Genomic DNA, 21645 nt, shown 5'->3' with positions numbered 1-21645 from the left:
GCATTATTGCAGTTTTCTAAAGGCACTAAGTAGTTCTTTAGCTCTTTTCTAAGTGTATTGAGTGTGTACTAACTATGTACAATACTGTTGACAGAGATTTACATTTCACATTGCGTTTAATCCTCACTGTAGCCCTAGGAGGACTAGTGATCATCTCATTTTATAGGTGAAGAGACAGACTTTTGGATTTGGTGAAATTATGTAATTTGCCCAAAGTCTCATAGCTAATAAATGGCAGAGCTTGGGTTTGAATCCAAATTGGACTTTGAAGTGTATCATTTAATAGCTTTCTTTTACTGCCTCCCCCTCTACATGAGCTCCTTCTTAAAATTATAGCCACAGCTCATGAAAACTAGTTCAAGGATCACTGCTTGCTTGCTGCACAAGGACCACTTGGATAAAAATGCTGGTTCCTGGATCTTACCCCCTAAGAGGTAGATTCTAGGCTTGGGCCCGGGAGAGTCTGTTTTTCACAAACGCCCCAGGTGGTTCTCATAGCAGTGTGTAGGACAGATGGTGAGACCAGAGCAACGCCACCGGTGTACCTCAGCCTGGGCACCTCAGGGTGTGGTTAGATTAATTGTGGGTTCGTGGTCTGCTGTTTAAAATGCCATGTCTGATGATGGCTTATATCTTCAGGAGCAGCGCTTAAAGTTTTTGAAACAGCAAGATCAGCGTCAGCAGCAACAAGCTGCTGAACAGGAAAAGCTTAAGAGGCTCAAAGAAATAGCTGAGAATCAGGAAGCTAAGCTGAAAAAAGTGAGAGCACTTAAAGGCCACGTGGAACAGAAGAGGCTAAGCAACGGGAAACTTGGTGAGTTGCTCCCATTTGGTTTACCTCAGTGCTAAATGTATTATGTAACTGTTTGGGTTAAGGAAACGCATTGGTATAAGAAAACACGTTGGTGTAGGAAGTTTATGTGAATTTGCAGTAAGTAAGAAGAATAAGATGAGACTCTGTATGTAGATCAACTTCAAAGGATTTTTTTGGAAAAGTATAATTCACTGCAGTTTTGATGCTGCTGCTTCCCCCTGAATTGAATTCAGCTGTTGAATGTTTTGGACAAGGTTTCCAGGTTCTCTTTGGAAGACGTAGTAGTAGTAGTAGTAGTTTCCACCCCCCCCATTTAGTTATTTATTTATTTGGTTGCACCAGGTCTTAGTTGCAGCAGGCGGGCTCCTTAGTTGCGACTCCAGGGCTCCTTAGTTGTGGCATGTGAACTCTTAGTTGCGGCATGTGAACTCTTAGTTGCGGCATGCATGTGGGATCTAGTTCCCTGACCAAGGATGGAACCCAGGCCCCCTGCATTGAAGTCCTCTTTCTTCTCTCTAATTTTTGACTGAAAATTTGATGAAGGTAAGGATTTTTATGCATATAATGGCTCCATCTATTACAATACCATTTTAATTAAAATTTTAGTGATTTGATTTAGAGATGTCTGTTTGATTTAGAGGTGCTTATAAAGGAATAGGTTGATTCTAGGACATTCCTGAAAATTTTCTCTACTTTTTATGAGAAAGTTTATGGTACATCCTGGTTGCCCGGAAAGCAGTCCATTCTCATTTTTCTTTTCAACTACTGTTGCTTTTCTTGTTCTTACTTTAGTGGAGGAAATTGAACAGATGAATAGTTTGTTCCAGCAAAAGCAGAGGGAGCTCGTTCTGGCTGTGTCAAAAGTAGAGGAACTTACAAGACAGCTAGAGATGCTCAAGAACGGCAGGATTGATGGTCACCATGACAACCAGTCCGCGGTGGCTGAGCTTGATCGGCTGTACAAGGAGCTGCAGGTAAACTGTGGCCGCCCGTGACATTCAGTGGCACATCCTCTCTAGGACGACAGCATTGTCCACACAAGCGGCAGGAAGTCCTGGATTTCGGCCTCTTTTTCCTTAAAGCGGGGAGGGGGAGGAAGACCTAAACCCTGCAGAATCCAGAATAAACTTTATAGTACCTCAGACAGGAAATCTGAGGTGTTCCTTATGACCACAGCTGGTGGTCCAACACTTAATTTTAAACCATGAGATGAGAAGTGTGGGGGGACCTTACATTTTTAGAAATTGTATGATAGCGAACCATGTGATTATCTGTTTGAGAAATTTTTCTTCCTACTCCTTGGCTACCTTTTATTCCCTTAATTTTGTTCAGTTAAGAAACAAACTGAACCAGGAGCAGAATGCCAAGCTGCAACAACAGAGGGAGTGCTTGAATAAGCGCAATTCAGAAGTGGCGGTCATGGACAAGCGTGTTAATGAGCTCAGGGACCGGCTGTGGAAGAAGAAGGCGGCCCTGCAGCAGAAAGAGAACCTTCCAGTAAGTGTGCTGTTGGCAGGGGGCGGGAGGAGGGGACGATGACCATCCCAGTGAGGTCAGTACTTGCAGCAGCATCTTCAGAATCATCGCTCGGTGCGTCCTCCGGAAAGGGACGGGATCTGTGACTTCTTGAAAGAGAATCCACTGTTCTTATACTTTTAATATGATCACCTGCGTAGCTCTGCTCTTTTTTCTAATTCTTGTAATAAAGTGTGGGTGAGAGTTCACCATGGGGTGTTTTTGTTTGGGGATATCTCTCGTAGATTTGATGGCTAGATCCTGAAAGTGCCGATTTTTAACAAAATTATGAACACGTCACGGGCTTTTCTGAGTCAGATCCAGCCTGACTTGCAATACTAAAGGCTCTGTGCTTTCTCCTAAGGTTTCGTCTGATGGACACCTGCCCCAGCCGGGGGCGTCGGGGCCGAGTCGAGTGGCTGCGGTCGGTCCCTATATCCAGTCGTCAACTATGCCCCGGATTGCCTCGAGGCCTGAGCTTCTGGTGAAGCCAGCCCTGCCCGATGGGCCTGGGGCCACGCAGGCTTCCGAGGGGTCCATGAAAGTCCAGACACTGCCCAACATGAGATCTGGGGCCGCTTCACAAGTGAAAGGTAAAACCAGGCATTTCCAAGTCCTTCCAGGGCTGAGTTGCTCCCGTGCTCACTATGATTTTCCCCCAAATTTGAGTTATTTATTTATTTGTTTGTTTGTTTTTGTATACCTTTCTTTTATTTGTGCTTCACAGCAAGTCTTTTTTTTTTTTTTTAATTTAGATTTTTTTTTTTTCCTCCAGGTTTGAGTTTAAAAAGATGTCTTCCTATCCCTTGTTCATGTGGCAATTCTAAGAATCTCCTTGTGTTCTTTGGGGTTAAGAAATGATAATTTTCTTAACCCTAAGTACTCTAGGGTTCTGTTCAGGAAATGAAATAAAACATCAGGTTTTTAAAAACCTGGAAATTGTTTTGAATTCCTTCTCGTTAATAAGGAAGTTTTGATCTGATGTTAATAACTTGAGAACTTTCCTTGTGGTATAAAAACTCCAGATATGTTAGTGGTGTTGTCTCCACAGAATGCAAGACAGTCGGTCCATTCTGTTGATGATTGGTGTTTGCTATTCGTATATGTTTCTGTGTGAGAATTTGCCTGATGATAATTTTTAGAATAAAGGTAAACATATTGGGAGATAAAAGTGAAAGTAACAGAGGCTCGTTGTGTTAGTGGTCTTTGCATTCTGTGTGTAGTCCTCAGATACTTGGCCGGGGGCGGGGGGCAGGTGCAAGCCAGACTTTTATAATAGGAGGAAAAAATGAAGGGAGACTTGCAGGAAAAGCAGGGCAAAAAGCATCCTTTAATGAGCTTATTAAACTCACCCCTGGAGAAAAAAAAATAGAATCGTCTCTTTTCCGTAACCACTATCATGTGTAAATGATAGCTAACTTTAAAATTATTTATTATTTTGGATTAATTGCCACTGTGAAGCAGTCATGCTGCATAGTCTGGGTTTTATTGTAGAAAGAGTTAGTTTTGTTTTTTAAGGAAAAATAAAAGCTATGGCTTTGAAACTTAAATACCAGTGTAGAAAAAACCTGAATACTCTGATTTACCCAAGACTGTGGTCAGAGTCATGGGCTGAAAGTCCGTGCTTTTGCTTTTGTTTTGTGTGCATCACTTGTGGTGGTTATGTAAGACACACCAGAGAGCCCTTGGTCTGCTAGATTGGAAGTCGTTTTCTGGGTGGGATGGTGACGTTTTCTTACCCGGTGAGGAGTAATGCGTCCTTGCTGCTTCAAACGGACTTTCTGTTGATGGTGATTAATTTATTTGAGTCAGCAGGAGCACTCTTCAATTACAAGTATAAAATCTGATGTTTTCTAAGTAAGTTTAACTGGGGTTTTTGTGAGTCTGAGATTTAAACTCATTTTTAGAGATTTAACTTCTTAGCAGCAAAGTGAACCATTAAACATCTCCTTAGAATGCCAGGTTATTGCAGTTGCTTTTCTGTGTTCTAGGCTCTAAAATCCATCTGCTTGGCCCTGATTGGACTCCTCCGAATGCAGATCTTTTCTCGAGCCAACAAGCCTCTGCTTCTGTGTCCAAAAGCTCTGGAAATGCTCCAGACCAAGGTGAGGTTTACTTGTGCTGTTCCTGGATATTCTGTTTTGGGCATCTAAAGGTTCTGTGTATCCTTTTTTAGATAGCTTATTTTCTAGTGTGTTAAGACCAGGGACTGTGTTTATTTCCAGAACAGCTTCATTTAGCCAGGGAATTAAGGTACTAGCATTGTAGTGTTGGGTTATCCTTTAATCAACTTAATTTAAGAATAGAAGAGCATTTAGTGGGTATACATTTGAGGAGAGAGAAACATGTGTGAATAAGAAATTTTATTACAAGCAGTTTGGTTATCAGCATGATTCTTTTTTTTCCCTGTCTTCTTCAGCTGATGATGGGGAGGTTCCGCTGAGGGAGAAGGAGAAGAAAGTGCGTCCCTTTTCAATGTTTGACACCGTGGACCAGTCTGCTGCCCCACCCGCCTTTGGTACCCTCAGGAAGAACCAGAGCAGTGAAGATATCTTGCGGGATGCTCAGGTACTTGAGAGTATCCCAGTTTTAAGACTTAATGGTAATTCTATATACATTTTTTTTTTTTTAGAAGAGAGAAAGTATTATGTAACGGAGAGAAAAAAAAATCTATCTGGAAGATTAGAAAATACAACAGCATTCTGTTATTTTAAATCCTGTTGCTTGAGTATATTTGTGGTCTCACATCCTACTGGCACATGACTAACATGCTTGCTTCTGGGTCATACTTTGTATGATTCTCTAAAAAAAATACTACTGCATTGAAGAACATTGTATTTGTGCTGCTCAGTTACCTTGTTTCTTCAAAATTTGGAGCTTAGGTTATGTCAAGCAATCTGATGATGAATCTTCCGTAACTGTTAGGATCCCACCCTTTGATAAGCAGTCTGTGGCTGCATGCTCCAAGTTAGGAGTTTTTTTTTTAACCACGTGGCCCGGATTGCGTGAAGTTCCGATGAACGAGAATGGTTTTCAGTTATTGGTGTCACCCGTGAATATGAAAAATGGCAGTTAAAAGTTTTCAAGTGGCCACTTACAGTTGCCCAAATAGGAAGGGGCAATGCGGAGGAAATCGTACGGGGCAGGATTTGTATTGCATTACTGAAGTGCCTTTTACGTGTGATTTAGTTCAGAGATTTAAGAGTTTTTAATGATTTTTAAATGCAGAGCTAGTCTTTTCAGTCTGTACTTAACATTTGTGCAGTTTAGGGTGTCTGGAACATCCTGTACACCCAGTTACACAGTATTTTAATCGGCTGTCGTGTGTTCACAGGCTGCAAATAAGAATGTAGCGAAGGTACCACCTCCTGTTCCATCAAAACCAAAACAGATTAATTTGCCTTATTTTGGACAAACTAATCAGTCGCCCTCAGACGTTAAGCCAGATGGAAACCCTCAGCAGTTGTCAGCGGCTGTCGCATCCATGGGAAACAAACCCAAACCAGCAGGGCAGCAGCAGAGGGTCCTGCTGGCTGTCAGCATGCCTTCAGTTGGCCAAGCGGACCAGACCCTTCCTCCAGGTTCTAAGCAAGAAAGTCCCCCTGCTGCTGCCGTCCGGCCCTTCACGCCTCAGCCTTCCAAGGACACCCTCCTTCCGCCCTTCAGGAAACCCCAGACCGTGGCTGCCAGCTCCATATACTCCATGTATACCCAGCACCAGGCTCCCGGCAAAAACTTCCAGCAGGCTGTGCAGAGCGCCTTGACCAAGTCCCATTCCCGAGGGCCCCACTTTCCGAGTGGTAAGATTCTTGGTCTCATCTTCACCTGCGTGGATGTGTTTCCATCCTATGCCAGAGCTGCCGTCGATCAGTAAACAGCACAGTGACGTGTACCTCTTTTGACTGATGCTTTTGTCCTAAGAGATTTGTTTCGTTATGGCTTCTGTTCTTCATGGGGAGTTTAAAAGAGTTTGTGCTAAATGCCAGCTACTGTAGTAGCTGAAGATGGTAGGTGAATAAAATGAAATAAATATGAAAATTGATGCATAAAACCTATAGCGATGACATAGCCTTCTGTGTTGAATTTCCTGTGTGCGTTTGTTTCCCGCTCACGGACAAGCTCCTCGGTGAGTGGGGAAAAGTGCCTGCAGGGGATCGCTGTGCAGAGGGATGTGTCTTCACTCTAGGTCTGACCAGGTGTTCTTGGTGCCTAGAGGTTTAGACAACTGCCTCTGTATATGTATTTTTTTTAATGTTCTCTACTATATTTTAAGTTGTTCTAATGAGGACACAGTTACTAGTTAAATATAAAACACAAAAAGATTACTTTGTGTTCAACATACATAATTTGGTAACTTGTTGGGTTCTTTCTAAGAGTCATTAGTTTATGGGACTGGAATAAAATTCACTGTGTTTTAATGGAATGAAAATGGCTTTCTAGTTATGAAATAAGCACGTAATTGTGGCCCAGAATGTCATAAAAGTAATTACACAGCAGAGAATTAGTATATATGCTACATCTTACTCTTTTTCATGAGTCTGGTGAAAACTGCTAATATAATAATTCGGGAATTAGATAATGATGATGTAATCAGAATGTTTAAGGAGAATAGTTTTGGTAAATAGAAGTGGTTATTAATAATTTTGTAAGCCAAATGATTTGTCACATTGATTTCCTTTTGAAAATTGTGAAAGATGGGATAGTGCATGTTTAGTTTTAATCTGGACACGTGAAAGGATCACCAGTTTTCACTGATTCTAAATTCTTTTCACATTTTGACATTTTATTTATTTTAATTTTAATTTTTTACATTTTTACATTTTAAATTTGGATACTATGGTCTGTGATTTCTTACAATTATAATTGACAACATTTTCTTTCACATTGGTACATAAAATAATGGTACCTCTTTACAATCAATGAGGGTTTTGATTCTGTAATAAGTTTATTATGCAACGATGGAAACCTTGCTTTGTCATTTTTAAAAATTAGTTGTATTGAAGGGTATTATGTAATAACTGAAATTAAAAGAGGCTTTAATTATTGTTAGCTATGTCTGTTATTTGCTAGTTTTGTTTAATTAATACTAATCAGGGCTTTTTTTTTCCATTTCCAATTAGTTTATGGCAAGCCTGTGATTGCTACTGCCCAGAACCCACAGCAGCTCCCAGAGAACATTTATTCCAATACCCAGGGCAAACCTGGCAGCCCGGAACCTGAAACAGAGCCCATTTCTTCAGTTCAGGAGACGCATGAAAACGAAAGAATTCCTAGGCCACTGAGCCCAACCAAATTACTGCCTTTCTTATCGAATCCTTACCGAAACCAGAGCGACGCTGACCTAGAAGCCCTGCGAAAGAAACTGTCGAACGCACCACGGCCACTAAAGAAACGCAGCTCCATTACAGAACCAGAGGGTCCTAATGGGCCGAATATTCAGAAACTTCTGTATCAGAGGACCACCATCGCCGCCATGGAGACCATCTCCGTCCCGGCACACGCATCCAAGTCCACTTCTGGGACTGCCAGCCCGGAAAGCCCGCTGGAGACCCAGAGTCCATATTTGCACGTGGAGCCAGAGAAGGAGGTGCTCCCTCTGGCCCCTGAGCCGGTATCCCCGGGGGAAGCAGGGAGCGCCAGTACAGAGAGCAGTGACCTGCCCGCTCCTTCTCCGGGCCTTGAGTATGAGCCTGAAGGAGTCCCAGACAGCAGTCCAAGTTTCCAGAACAACGTGGAAGAGCCAAACCCAGAGGCTCCCCCTCTGCTTGAAGTGTACCTCGAAGAGTACCCCCCCTACCCACCCCCGCCGTACCCGTCTGGGGAGCCAGAAGGCCCAGGAGAAGACCCTGTGAGCCTGCGTCCGCCTGAGATCACTGGGCAGGTTTCTCTGCCTCCTGTAAGTACTGTGGTGTCTTGTGGTCACTGCAGAAACCTTTTGTCTTGTCACAGCTTTCTAGGTGGCTAGTCGTCACTACTCAGTGAAACACCAGTGAGTACTTACAGCCAGCCATTCACCAAAGATGGTCTGTGTTTAAACTGCCTGTTGTAGCCAATGTGTTCTACAGCTTGCCCTTCATTTTACAGTTCCCTTGGCACAGAGTGGATCTTATAAATGTTATCAAAACGCAATATGTTCAGCATCACAAACATTTTAATTTTGGGGGAAGAGCCCCTTTCTTTATGAAGGAAACAAAGTTTTGCTCTCATACCTATAAACACCATGTTTGCTGTTTCTTCTCTAGCTGGTGTCACATATTATGGGAGGCAACACTGGGAATGAAAAGACCTGGATTTGGAACTTTCGATCACTAGTTTAGCTCTGTGAAATCGGGCAGATGGTTTAACTTCTCTCATTGGTGATATCACTCTTTCAGACTTTTCTTTTTCTAGCAGTGAAATTTATTTTCAATGTCATATTTAGGTGGAACCTCAAACTTCCAATGCTGATAAAATTGGAAGGGTTCTAGATGAAATGGGGGCTGGGGGAGGTAACTGAGCAGAGAGGGGGGTGGACCCTCTTCAGCCTCTTCCTCTCCTTCAGCCTGGTTTGAAGTCTCTGGGTATCATGGCGATCCCTCAGGTTTCCTTGTGCTCTGACATTGTTATTGTATTTCAGTACTTGTAATTGGTCTGTTCATATTTTCTATTTCTTCCTGGTTCAGTCTTGGAAGATTGTACCTTTCTAAGAATTGGTCCATTTCTTCTAGTGTGGACAGTCATTTTATTGGCATGTAGTTGCCTGTAGTAGTCTCTTATTGGTCCTTTGTATATCTGCGGTGTCGGTTGTAACTTCTCCTTTTTCATTTCTAATTTTGTTGATTTGGGCCCTCTCCCTTTTTTTCTTGACGAGTCTGGCTAAAGGTGTATCAATTTTGTTTATCTTTTCAAAGAGCCAGCTTTTAGTTTCATTGATCTTTTCTGTTGTTATCTTCGTCTCTAGTTCATTTATTTCTGCTCTGATCTTTATGATTTCTTTTCTTCTGCTAACTTTGGGTTTTGTTTGTTTTTCCTTCTCTAGTTGCTTTAGATATAAGGTTAGGTGGAGGTTTTTCTTGTTTCCTGAGGTAAGTTTGTATCACTGTAAACTTTTCTCTTAGAACTGCTTTTGCCGCATCCCGTAGGTTTTGGATGACGCTAAGTTATTCTAAAGCTTTGTATGTTTTGACTTGGACGTGTCTTCTGCACTCCTTCCAAATGTTAAGCTTTTCTTTGGAAGTTTATTTTGTCACTTTGAGATAGGTGAAAGAAGATGAGAATCCCAAAATGTCTTCAAAGTTGTTTTCTTCAGAGTTTAGTTTGAAGTCATTTTGTTTCAGTAGGATGCCAAGCTATGAATTTTTAAAACCTGGGCAGAAGCACCATAGCATATTGTAAGGGTTTTTTTTTTAAGTGCTTTATATGTTTCATCCCTTATTACATCTTTTAGGTGTGGTAGAAGTCAAAGATAATGATTATCCAAAGTTGCCTCAACTACTAGTTTACAGTCGACATTTGTTTAAAACTTCTATATGGTAGGGCTTCCCTGGTGGCGCAGTGGTTGAGAGTCTGCCTGCCGATGCAGGGGACACGGGTTCGTGCCCCAGTCCGGGAAGATCCCACATGCCACGGAGCGGCTGGGACCGTGAGCCATGGCCGCTGAGCCTGCGCGTCCGGAGCCTGTGCTCCGCAGCAGGAGAGGCCACAGCAGTGAGAGGCCCGCGTACCGCCAAAAAAAAAAAAAAAAATTCTATATGGTAAACATTGAATTCTAGTGAAAAAAGTTTTAAAATAGAGGTTAACACTTTTTTAACAGTTCTGTGCTGCTCCATCCTGAGGCGTGATTCTCTTTGAGTTAAACATGCGAGATTCTGTTATTCTCTTCCTGGGAAGGTGATCTATAAACTTTTCCCTTCTTGGTTCAAGTGAAATAGAAGCCACTGTCTCGTGCTGTTGTTTGAAAGTGGGTGTGATTGTACTGTTTGTGAGTTGTGTTATCTCAGCCATGTAATATTTACTCTTGTTTTCTTTTTTTCAAGAGACAGAAACATTTTAGCCATTGTACATTTATGAAATATATTCATTGCTACTTAACGTTTTTCAAAACTCAGTAGTTTTCCACACCTGAAATAAAATAAAGAGAAGTATGTGCAGCATATCATACCCTAGGAAATGTTTCCACTCTGTTGGCTGTGTTTAAGAAACCTGTCTTATAGGATGTTAGATCTAGTTTTAACATTTGCCTTAGTTTTTTAAGCCTGACATATTAAAATGTAGAAAAGATGGTTAATTTACCCATGTGTCTTGGAGTACAGTTAAATTTTTAAATATAAAATAGTGATAGCATTTTAAGACTTGTAGGATTCCTCCCTGGTATGTCTAAGACAGACTAATAATCTTTATTTTTTTACTTTCATAATATGCTCCACTCCCCTTCCCCCAGGAGGCATTATGTTGGATATGGTTAAAAGGAGGGGCTTTGAAGAAGCCAGATTCCTTGGATTTGAATTCCAGCTCTGATGTTTACTGGCTGTGTGCCTCAACTTCCTTATCTGTAAAATGGGATAATAGGGTTTTCAAGAGGAATAAATGAATAGTCATTCAATAAATGTCAGCTCTCGCAATTCTCAGTTTGTGCTCTTGCCCAGTTTATTAATGTGGGGTTAGCGCTACTGTATTAGGTAATTAAAGACCAATCTTGGCTAATTTTGATCCTTGACAGAGAACCAGCCTGCTTCCTACTGCAGATTATACTCTTAGCGCATGTTACCCAAATGTAGTTTTCACTAGGCTTTAAAGAATTAGGTTCTTCCCACTTAGTTACGTGGGTTTATTCATTAAGCGCTAAAAAAAAATGTTCTTATATATATATATATGTATGTATTTTCAAAGCTCCTTTTACTATCTCAGCTGAGATATTATTCCTCCCTTCTTGTTGTTTTTTGGTCTCTTGCTTAGACCGGGATCCTTAACCTTCCGTGCATTTCTTTTGCAGGGCAAAAGGACAAACTTGCGTAAAACTGGTTCAGACCGGATTGCTCATGGAATGAGGGTGAAATTCAACCCCCTTGCTTTACTTCTCGATTCCTCTTTGGAGGGAGAATTTGACCTTGTACAGAGAATTATATATGAGGTACGATTGAATTAGTACGTTTCTTATATACCGCCTTGTATTTTGTTTTAAAGCTCTAATCAGAAGGCTACTGTAGGGAACTGTACTTTTGCATTGTTTTCTCTTTTGGGAGGTGGGGTTGTTGAGAGGAACTCTTGAGCATGCTCCCAAACCGGCTTCTCTGTTTTAAAGGTGTGGCTGTAACACTTTCAATAAATAGTGCGGAAGTTCAGTTATTCACTGGGGGTACTTTCCTTAGGGACATCATGACCCTCCTTTAAAAGTTGCTCAAGTATGGATTTGTACCCTGCAGTGTTAAATTACAGATGTGGTCCCTACTTTTCAGAAACCTGCTATTTAAAATATTTTTAGTTGGCCTTTCTTCCCTTCCATGGCAAACGTGACTTCTCCGTAGATGCTTATCTGTGGTGGGAAGTTGGAGGATAAATAAGCAAAAGTGACTATAAGGATATATAGTTTCTGGGACTTCTTCAGCTTTTAAAACCCTTTTTATAGGGAGTGCCTACTTAATGTCGTATTTCTAGAACTGTACTTGGTATAGTTTTCTTGGCTTCTGAAGGTTTTAATTATGTTTAAAAAAAAAAAAACTACAAGAGTCTCTTTCAATTCTCTTGATCCTAGAGCCAGTTAATAGTTGACAGTTAAGGTGACAAAAAATTTGAGTGATGATCACCCTTGTTCTTATTGATGTTACAGGTTGATGACCCAAGCCTACCTAATGATGAAGGTATCACAGCTCTTCACAACGCCGTGTGTGCAGGACACACAGAAATTGTTAAATTCCTGGTACAGTTTGGTGTAAATGTCAATGCTGCTGACAGTGATGGATGGTAAGGTTTTCTTTTAAACTCCACTCAGACTTCAATTGTATCTGCTGCGTAGGCAGCGGAGGAGCAGTGTTGTAGATGCTGTTAGAAGGGAAGAAGTATGTCAGTGCGTGTCCTCAATGCTGCTTGTAATCTAGAAGGAGAGACGTGGGAGACATTTTTAAGGAATTAATATGTCTTCATGTAATAGTCATCTCACTCCCGTTCTGGAAGCAGATGGAGTTCTGTTTTTTTATATAAAAAATTTTTTTTTAGCCACACTGCATGGCTTATGGGATCATAGTTCCCCGACCAGAGATTGAACTCAGGCCCTTGGCAGTGAGAGTTTAGAGTCCTAACCACTGGACCGCCAGGGAATTTCCCAGATGGAGTTTCAGAAGTTTAGTAGTTAAATAATAAAAATAAGAAATGTCCCAAAGTGGTACACAGTTCATTGGCATGCTTCAGTGAATATGAGAAATGCTGATTTAAGCAGGGTCCCCCCACCTCCCTGAAACTACTGTGTGTCTAAGAGGGGATTATAATTTGTAAACTTCTCCCAGTAATTTTGACCGTGGAATCCATTTTTCATGGAGCATCTTGTGGAACTGGTGTGTGGCTAAAACCCAGGAGATATTATTGTAAATGACGAATATTATTATTCCTAGGATGATGATTTAATGATTATGATTATTAATTAAATTATGATTTAATGATTAATAATGATTCCTAGGAAAGATTTACTTCTTTCTATATAAAAAAGAATTAAGTTATAATCACACTATATTTATGCAAGTATTTAAATTTTATAGCCTGTATTTCTCTCAATATGGAAATAATTGTAATATCAAATTTACATGTATACACATATAAGTTGCAGACACCCATATGCATAGGTTTGAAAAAGCCTCATCTCTTACCACATGGCTGTGACTCATTCATTGTGGCTGTCTCCTTCTTGCTAGACGTTTAGATTGCTTTCTAATTCTTTGTTTGTTATAAATAATTCTTGGAGAAGCATTTTTGGTTGCACTTTTAAAAAATTGTATTTATAAAAGTAATGTGAGCCCATTGTGGAAAACGTACAAAATAGAGAAATAAGAGGAAAACAAGCCATTTGTATCCTACAATCTAGAAGTAAACACCATCGATATTTTAATATGTTTCCTTCAAGCTCATTTATGTATGTGTATATATGTATAATTTTTATTTATTTTTATTTATTTATTTATTTTTTGCGGTATGCGGGCCTCTCACTGTTGTGGCCTCTCCCGTTGCGGAGCACAGGCTCCGGACGCGCAGGCTCAGCAGCCATGGCTCACGGGCCCAGCCGTTCCGTGGCATGTGGGATCTTCCCGGACCGGGGCACGAACCCATGTCCCCCGCATCGGCAGGCGGACTCTCAACCACTGTGCCACCAGGGAAGCCCTATATGTATAATTTTTTATGCCTATATTTTTTTTTTAGTTTAGCTCTCAATAGGTTTTTTTTTTAAGTTGAGGTATAGGTGAATTACAATATTATACTAGTTTCGGGTGTATAACACAGGGTCAAAATTTTTATAGGTTATACTCCATTTAAAGTTATTAAAATATCAGCTACATTCCCTGTGCTGTACAAAATATCCTTGTAGCTTATTTATTTTATACATAATAGTTTGTACCTCTTAGTCCCCGATCCCCGTCTTGATCTCTTCCTCTCTTGGCTTTCCCCACTGGTAACCTCTGATTTGGTCTCTGCACCTGTGAGTCTGCATGTTTTGTTCTCTTCATTCATTTGTTTTATTTTTCAGATTCTACATATAAGTGATAACAAACAGTATTTGCCTTTTTTATGCCTACTTTTTTAGTTTACCTTCACAACATAAGCAGAACAAACTCTTAATGTGTCACAATGTCTTTGTTTCCTAATATTGGGAGTTTAGATTATAATTTTTTACTATTAAAAAAATTAAAAAGCCATGCAGTTAAAAAGTCTGTAGTAGGGCTTCCCTGGTGGCGCAGTGGTTGAGAGTCCGCCTGCCGATGCGGGGGGCGCGGGTTCGTGTCCCGGTCCGGGAGGATCCCGCGTGCCACGGAGCGGCTGGGCCCGTGAGCCGTGGCCGCTGAGCTTGCGCGTCCGGAGCCTGTGCTCCGCAATGGGAGAGGCCACAACGGTGAGAGGCCCGCGTACCGCAAAAAAAAAAAAAAAAAGTCTGTAGTAATATTCACCAAATTATTAGTGATAGTGTTTGGGATATGCGGGGAGGGAAATAAATTTCTTTTGTGAAAGACCCAAGTGGAATAACATAAAAAGGGGAGGGAAGAAAAGGGTAAAGAAATCTCATGTACTTCAGGGCTTGATTAACATCCTCCAGCCCATCTTCTGAGCTTGGGCAGTGGTCCCGGCTCTTCCACCTTTACCATGAATCTGGAGTCATTTATAATACATTATGAAACATTTGAGATGGTGGAGAAGATTCTTTGTCATGGTATTCCTAAGTTCCTGCTAACCGGTTGCTAATATAGATTGAAATGTGTATTTTCCAGTCATTTTTCTGGTCTGAATTGAATTGGCAATTTTTTTTCCAATTAAAATTGAATTAGGATTAAAAAAATGTTGGGTAAAGGTAGTTCTTTATGTGCAACTTAATTCCTTCAAAATTGGTGGTGATAAAGGGACATTTACAGGCACGTGTTTTTTTTGTTTTTTTCTTTTTTGCGGTATGCGGGCTTCTCACCGCCGTGGCCCCCCCCACCGCGGAGCACAGGCTCCGGACTCACAGGCCCAGAGGCCATGGCCCATGGGCCCAGCCGCTCCATGGCATGTGGGATCCTCCCGGACCGGGGCACGAACCCGCGTCCCCTGCATCGGCAGGCGGAGTCCCAGCCACTGCACCACCAGGGAAGCCCAGGCACGTGTTTTGAGGGGAGGCCTATTATTTAAAGACGTTAGGTCCTCCATCCTGGCGGAAATAATCAGGCTGGATGCTCCAGAACATGGAGCTAAATATATTCTATCCTGCTTTAGATCAGTATACGAATTGCATGTCCTTTCACTCCTGTCCTTGATCCCTTTCACCCGCGGTGCTGCCCTGGCCCCAGTGCCGTCCCGACATTTTTCTTTGTGGCTGGAATTCTCGGATGGGCTCAAGCATCTATGTTTAACTCGTTTTTAAAAATCTGTGAGAGCAGTTTTCAGGAGAAAGGGCCTGGTGGGTGACAGGCTGGAGAGCTCTCCCTGCGGATGCCGTGTTGCGGCAGGTGTCGTCCCGTGTAGGAAGGCACCCCCAGTCCTTGCTGTACCCTTGTCCGCAGGACCCCGCTGCATTGCGCTGCGTCCTGTAACAGCGTCCAGGTGTGTAAGTTCTTGGTGGAGTCTGGAGCCGCTGTGTTTGCCATGACCTACAGTGACATGCAGACGGCTGCGGATAAATGTGAGGAAACGGAGGAAGGCTACACCCAGTGCTCGCAATTTCTTTACGGTACGGAACAATTCGATTTACGTGCACTGATTACTGCATTCATTTATCCTTTATCTCTAGGGGATCGTTCCAAAGGGTTTTTATTATTTGGGAATGCATTTTGTGTTGTACATAGTCCTGGGCATTGAAGATAGGGCAGCCTCGATCACAAACATGAATGCAGCTTTTGTGTGTGCCTAGAAGCGGCTGTTATCAGGGACATCTTCAAAGACAAAAGACAGTGATGCAGCCTTGGACCTAGCAGGGTTAATAGCTTTTGACCATCGAAAGATCCTCTAGTAAGACTTCAGTACTTAGCGAGTGATGCTGTATCTGTGCAAATAAGTAAACAGAACCCCCCTGCAAGATGATCAAGAGAAATGCAGGGTTGGAATAAGAATCCACAGATCCAAGTTTTCCTGCTAAATCGAACTTGTCGCAGAGGAAAAGAAAGGCAACACCATATTTTAGAACTGATTTTTTTGACTCTTTTGTTCCCTTGTTTTTGAGTTTATGATTCTGATGCATCCCATCAGCTCTGTCCCTAGAGAAAAAAGGACGAAGTTTTAGATGGATATATGTTGATTGGCACCGTTATTTACAAGGAAAATTTTTTTTATTTACAAGTCTTAGAAGTTGAGGTTAATGTTTCTTTTTAGTCTGGCTTGAGAGAAGTGGAGAAGGGGAAAAGACAGAGACAAATGAGGAGGTACGTCCCAGGACCCCAGACCACTCAAGCATCAGGCATGGAAAGATGCCTGAGGTGAAATGTCTTCTCTGTTTGACTGTTCTCCGAGTCTCACTAGGCCTGTTTCCAGGCTCTCGGAGAGAAGGGAGAGGGGTCAGAGGGAGAACCACAGACTGCAGGTTCTCTTCTTCGTCTCTCAGCTCTTAGTTTTTATCGTTGATATTTATGAACTCTCTCTGTTTATGTTCTCAACTTTACATCAAAGAATAATTTTGACATATGGACACATTTTGAAATCAGTATGTTATATTAATATGTATTTTGTTACATTAAACGTATTGGCGATCGAGCTATATGTAAGTATGGGATATGATTTTTTAAAAAACATTTAGGGACATTTGATCAGATTTTTTAAATTTATGAAATATATCGTGGATACCGAGAGCATTTCTGACATAGATGTGCAGTTTAAGTAATGATGATCCTAGATTAACACAGTGAAACATCCAGGTATCCAGCTTGGGAAACAGACCATGAGCTCTGTCTGCCGTCAGCAGGGGCCCTGCCCTGATATAGCTCCTCTCACATCTGTGGTGACTGCCCCCTTGAATTTATAAAAATAGGTATATCACCTCTGTATGAATCCCACAACTGATATTGTTTAGTTCTGCCCGTTTTTGACCTTCATATTAAATAAACCATACTGGTGATTCTGTGGCTTGCTTTTTTCATTCCCCATAGTTTTTGAGATGCGTCTGTGTTGTTACATGTAGCTGTTGTTTCTTTTCACTGCGCTACTGTTCCATTTGGGGACTCTACTACAATTTATCTTTCCATTCTACTTCTGGCAGATGTTGAGTTATTTCCTTTATTTATTTATCCATTCATGCATTCAATTATAAACATGGCTTCGGCCACCATTTTTGTCCTCATCTTCTGGTGTCTCTCTAGAAGTAGAATAGCCAGGTCACAGGAATATACGTCAAGCAGAGAGTACCTTTTGCTCTGTGTTCTCTTTGACCTTTGGTGGATTTGGAAGCCTGTCTCACTGTGCCTTTAGTTTGCATTTCCCAAACTGCCACTGAGATGGAGCATGTTTTTAGGACCCTCAGAAACGTTTGAAAATTGTTGACTCATAACTCTTAGTTTGGTAAATAACAAAGTAATGAGAAATAGTCTTCCATGCCTAATGGTTTCCTGGAAATGAGACTCAAGTTGTTATGTTGAGTGCACCATTCTGATCCCAACCAGATGACGAGTCTGGCGTGCTTTAAAACTTGGTGGAGTTACAGTTCTATCAAGTATAACTTGAAAGTTGGAAATTTACTTGTCCCCATGAGTAGAAACCTGACCATTTAGATAGGTAGAGCCTTCTTTTGGAAAAGAACGATTTAATTTCTTGTTTTGCCCAGAGTGAGAGGTAGTGTGTGCTGTGTCATATTAACTGACACAGGAAAAATAAGTTCATGATAATTTAGGTTCGCATAAGTTGAGAAACCCAACTGTTCACAGGCAAGCAGGTATTTTCCTGGCTTTCCTAAAAAGGTGACAATGATAATGACCTCTGACTCGCCCAGGACGTTGTTGTCTAATTCTTCCTCCCCTTTCCCCATGTTGCCTGCCCGTTGACGATTGTTACTGCTCATTAACGTCGCCGCCTTATAAATGGAGAACGGTACAACCTAAGGTCGTAGTTCATTTGCAAATCTGTTATTAACTCTGGTAAGAAGTGGACATTTGGGGATTTTTTTTCCTTCCCCAGTTTGTGGATTTCAGTATCTTTTAGAATTCTGATTCTCATCATTTTAGAGTTGACTATATGTAGACTTTTATATCCTGTCTAATATACCTGGCCATATTTCTGTATTCTAACATTGTATAATTTTTTTTCTTTTATCTTTCCACATTTGGAAATTGATAGAGACCACTTTAATAGGCACAACACTCTGGTCATTTTTCTCTGTCTGCTTTAAGTTTTAGGTAAAGAACAAAAATGATTCCAGAGTTCCTTGGTCATTACACTCAGTGAATAGGCTAAAATTGGACAGATGTTTCATTAACTTTTTTAATATCCTAGACTGGAACAGTTCTTTTTTTATTCCTGGGTTTGTAATCGTTTTGTATTCTGAGTAAGAGAAGTTTTGAGAGCTGCTTATAAGGTGTTGGTTAGTTTTTAGAGCTGGTTTAGAGATGATAGCATATGTTAACTTGTCTTTTATATGTTCCCTCTACACGGCTGGCCTTCCTCTGCTCCCCCTGGCCCCGGGAAGTTTATTTATTGAATGTTTAATGTAGTAGTTCTACCATTCCAGCAGGTCCCCATTTCTTCTCATTTGGCTTTATAGAGTGACAGGTTCTGAGCGTGGTATCCTCTGAGTTACATATATTCTGTTCTGTATCTTACATGATTTCAGGAGTTCAGGAGAAGATGGGCATAATGAATAAAGGGGTCATTTATGCCCTTTGGGACTATGAACCTCAGAATGACGACGAGCTACCCATGAAAGAAGGAGACTGCATGACAATCATCCGCAGGGAAGACGAAGATGAGATTGAATGGTGGTGGGCCCGCCTGAATGACAAGGAGGGATACGTTCCACGCAATTTGCTGGGAGTAAGTGAAGGATGTTTTTTTCAAAACAATTTTTGTTTCTTTAATGTTGTATCTATTTTATGTTATTTATTTGTTTATTTTTGGCTGCATTGGGTCTTCGTTGCTATGGGCGGGCTTTTCTCTAGTTGGGGCGAGCGGGGGCTACTTTTTGTTGCGGTACATGGGCTTCTCATTGCAGTGGCTTCTCTTGTTGTGGAGCACGGGCTCTAGGCACGTGAACTTTAGTAGTGGTGGTGCGTGGGCTCAGTAGCTGTGGCTCGCGGGCTCTAGAGCGCAGGCTCAGTAGTTGTGGCGCGCGGGCTCAGTAGCTGTGGCTTGCGGGCTCTAGAGCGCAGGCTCAGTAGTTGTGGCACATGGGCCTAGTTGCTCTGCGGCATGTGGGATCTTCCCGGACCAGGGCTCGAACCAGGGCCCTGCATTGGCAGGCGGATTCTTAACCACTGCGTCACCAGGGAAGTCCCTGGATTTGTTTAAGTCAGGATTTCCGAATCTGCTAGGGAACTTGAACAGGGCACCAGAGGCAAGATTCTTTGTTCTTTCTCTACCTTTGGATTTTAAGTTTCATAAAAACCAAGAAAATAATCAAATCATATCAGCACATGTAATCCAATAACATGTCTGTATTAGTCTGAAGGGACTGCTGTCAGTGGGCAGACATTCTTGGTGGGGGGAGTATTTTCAGGGAAAGGCTAGTATAGTTGGACAGAGTCTAATATACAAAAAATGGGAGATATTTTCACTGTATTTTCATCAGCTGTCAGACAGACATGATCTGTGTCCGCAGAGAGCTTCTGTCCCACTCGAGGCCCTGAACCAGGGCTCTGTCTGGAATCATCCCGCTGTCCGGACATTACTCTCTGTAGAGCTCGTTAAAATGACCCCGGTGTTGGGACCTGGAGCTTGGATTCTGGCCTGTATCTCCTCCTCCTGACTCTTCTCCTTTGTGGTTTGATGTGCAGTGTAAATGACATCATATATCCTGACTGCTATCTTCCTGGTAGCAAAATTTACTATTAGATAAGCATTTGGGGTTTGGACAATATTCATTCGTGTGATCATACTATAAACGATAAAGAGTAGTGAAACTGAAAAAAACAATTAAGCCATGGAGCCCGTTAAAAAAATCTTTCCAATTACCAGACGAAAGCAGAAATGTAAAGGTAGTTCTCTTTTGCTTCCCTCCTGTTTGCTTCTACAAAGTCTTTAGCGCCAGAGAAGCATAATCTCTTGCGTGCAGCCTCTTTCCTTCTTTAATGAACACCGAGAGCAAACAGGCACGCCCTTCTGCTTCTTGTAGTTTCTTCTTTTCTGGGAAAAGCTCTACCTCTTAGAAGTAGTTGCTTATTTGAGTCTTAACTTTAATTTTCTGACAAAGAGGTCCCGTGGTGAATGAAACATGGGGAGAATGATTTGTTCCCAAGTGTGGAAGCAGCTGGTCAGAGACCAAGCTCTGCCTCCTGGGTGGCTTTCAGAGGTTCTGTAATCAGCGGACTGAATTGCAGATTTTCATTTTAATCGGACATTTAAATATTCTCGGTTCTTTGGAGATCTTTCCTGGGTAGAAGTGGCCTCTACACAACTTCCTTGGGTTCCTTTTGAGGTTTTTTTTTTAAAAAAGGAAATTGCATAAATGTTTTAGTCAGAGGCTCACATACAAGTGTAGAAAATTATATTGGCTAAAATATCTTTCCTCACAGAGAAAAACAACCCTTGATACAACATTGATCCCTCAGTTAACTTTGCAGTTTGGGCTGGAAGTCTGGCTTGACTTTGTTTCAGTAAACCCTTTTTTCCCTTTGTCTAGGGGAGGGGGAGGAGGGTTTTGTTCTGTTTGCCAGTTGAATGACTAGTTTGAGTTGCTCTTGGCTTCCTGAACACCCTCCTTGCCAGCTCTTGTTATGGAAAACACAAAACCACCAAATCCTAAAACAAAAAACTCCACTTATCCTTCCTCAAATCTGTAGACTTTTAGTCTGTGGCATTTGGTTCCTGATAGTCTCAAGTCTGTGTGACGTCCATTGTGAAATAAAGTTAAAATAGAGACTTTTTAACCTCTTATCTTTTCCCGTGGAATGGAAGCTCCCAGCATTGGAGCTTATAGCGTATTGCAAATCACCTCTAGTCCTTTGTGGTCCTTGTTGGACTTGATTTACGGTTCAGTAGGCTGTGTAGATGGAGTTAATGCTCAGAGCATCTTGGATTTTTTTTTTTTTTTTTTTTTTTTTTTTTTTGTGGTACGCGGGCCTCTCACTGTTGTGGCCTCTCCTGTCGCGGAGCACAGGCTCCGGACGCGCAGGCTCAGTGGCCACGGCTCATGGGCCCAGCCGCTCTGCGGCATATGGGATCTTCCCGGACCGGGGCACAAACCCGTGTCCCCTGCATCGGCAGGCGGACTGTCAACCACTGCGCCGCCAGGGAAGGCCGCATCCTGGATTCTATATCACTGCACCATGGCGTTGTCCCTGTTGAGGGAACCCCTGTGACCTTTGAATGTCCTTTGTACAAGAGTTGGTAAATACCAATCTTTGGGCAGCTCTGGGTGTTTCACATGGCAGGGAGTTCTTTCTTTGGTTTAATTTCTTTCCTGTGACATCAGCACCCATCCCTACCCCCCATATTTCTTGAAAATGTGTTATACTCCCACGTCTGTGCGGTAT

At 41.9% G+C, this 21645-nt stretch overlaps 1 protein-coding gene across 3 annotated transcripts in view; it reads left to right on the top strand.

The window, feature by feature from the left end:
- TP53BP2 (tumor protein p53 binding protein 2) overlaps positions 1-21645 on the top strand; it is a 68160-nt gene that overhangs the window by 45635 nt on the left and 880 nt on the right. For all 3 annotated transcript variants that reach the window (XM_079925552.1, XM_079925554.1, XM_079925553.1), the window contains exons 6-17: positions 640-814; positions 1607-1788; positions 2147-2311; positions 2694-2922; positions 4321-4434; positions 4749-4897; positions 5664-6129; positions 7450-8225; positions 11301-11438; positions 12135-12268; positions 15541-15707; positions 18789-18988. In XM_079925552.1, coding sequence (XP_079781678.1) covers positions 640-814; positions 1607-1788; positions 2147-2311; positions 2694-2922; positions 4321-4434; positions 4749-4897; positions 5664-6129; positions 7450-8225; positions 11301-11438; positions 12135-12268; positions 15541-15707; positions 18789-18988 — 2895 coding nt within the window. The remainder of the gene's footprint in view (positions 1-639; positions 815-1606; positions 1789-2146; positions 2312-2693; positions 2923-4320; positions 4435-4748; positions 4898-5663; positions 6130-7449; positions 8226-11300; positions 11439-12134; positions 12269-15540; positions 15708-18788; positions 18989-21645) is intronic.

Source organism: Stenella coeruleoalba, assembly GCF_951394435.1.
Source record: "Stenella coeruleoalba genome assembly, chromosome: 1".
Classification (NCBI taxonomy): domain Eukaryota; kingdom Metazoa; phylum Chordata; class Mammalia; order Artiodactyla; family Delphinidae; genus Stenella; species Stenella coeruleoalba.
Note: the sequence above shows the minus strand (reverse complement) of the source record. Positions and strands in the feature narration are given on the sequence as shown.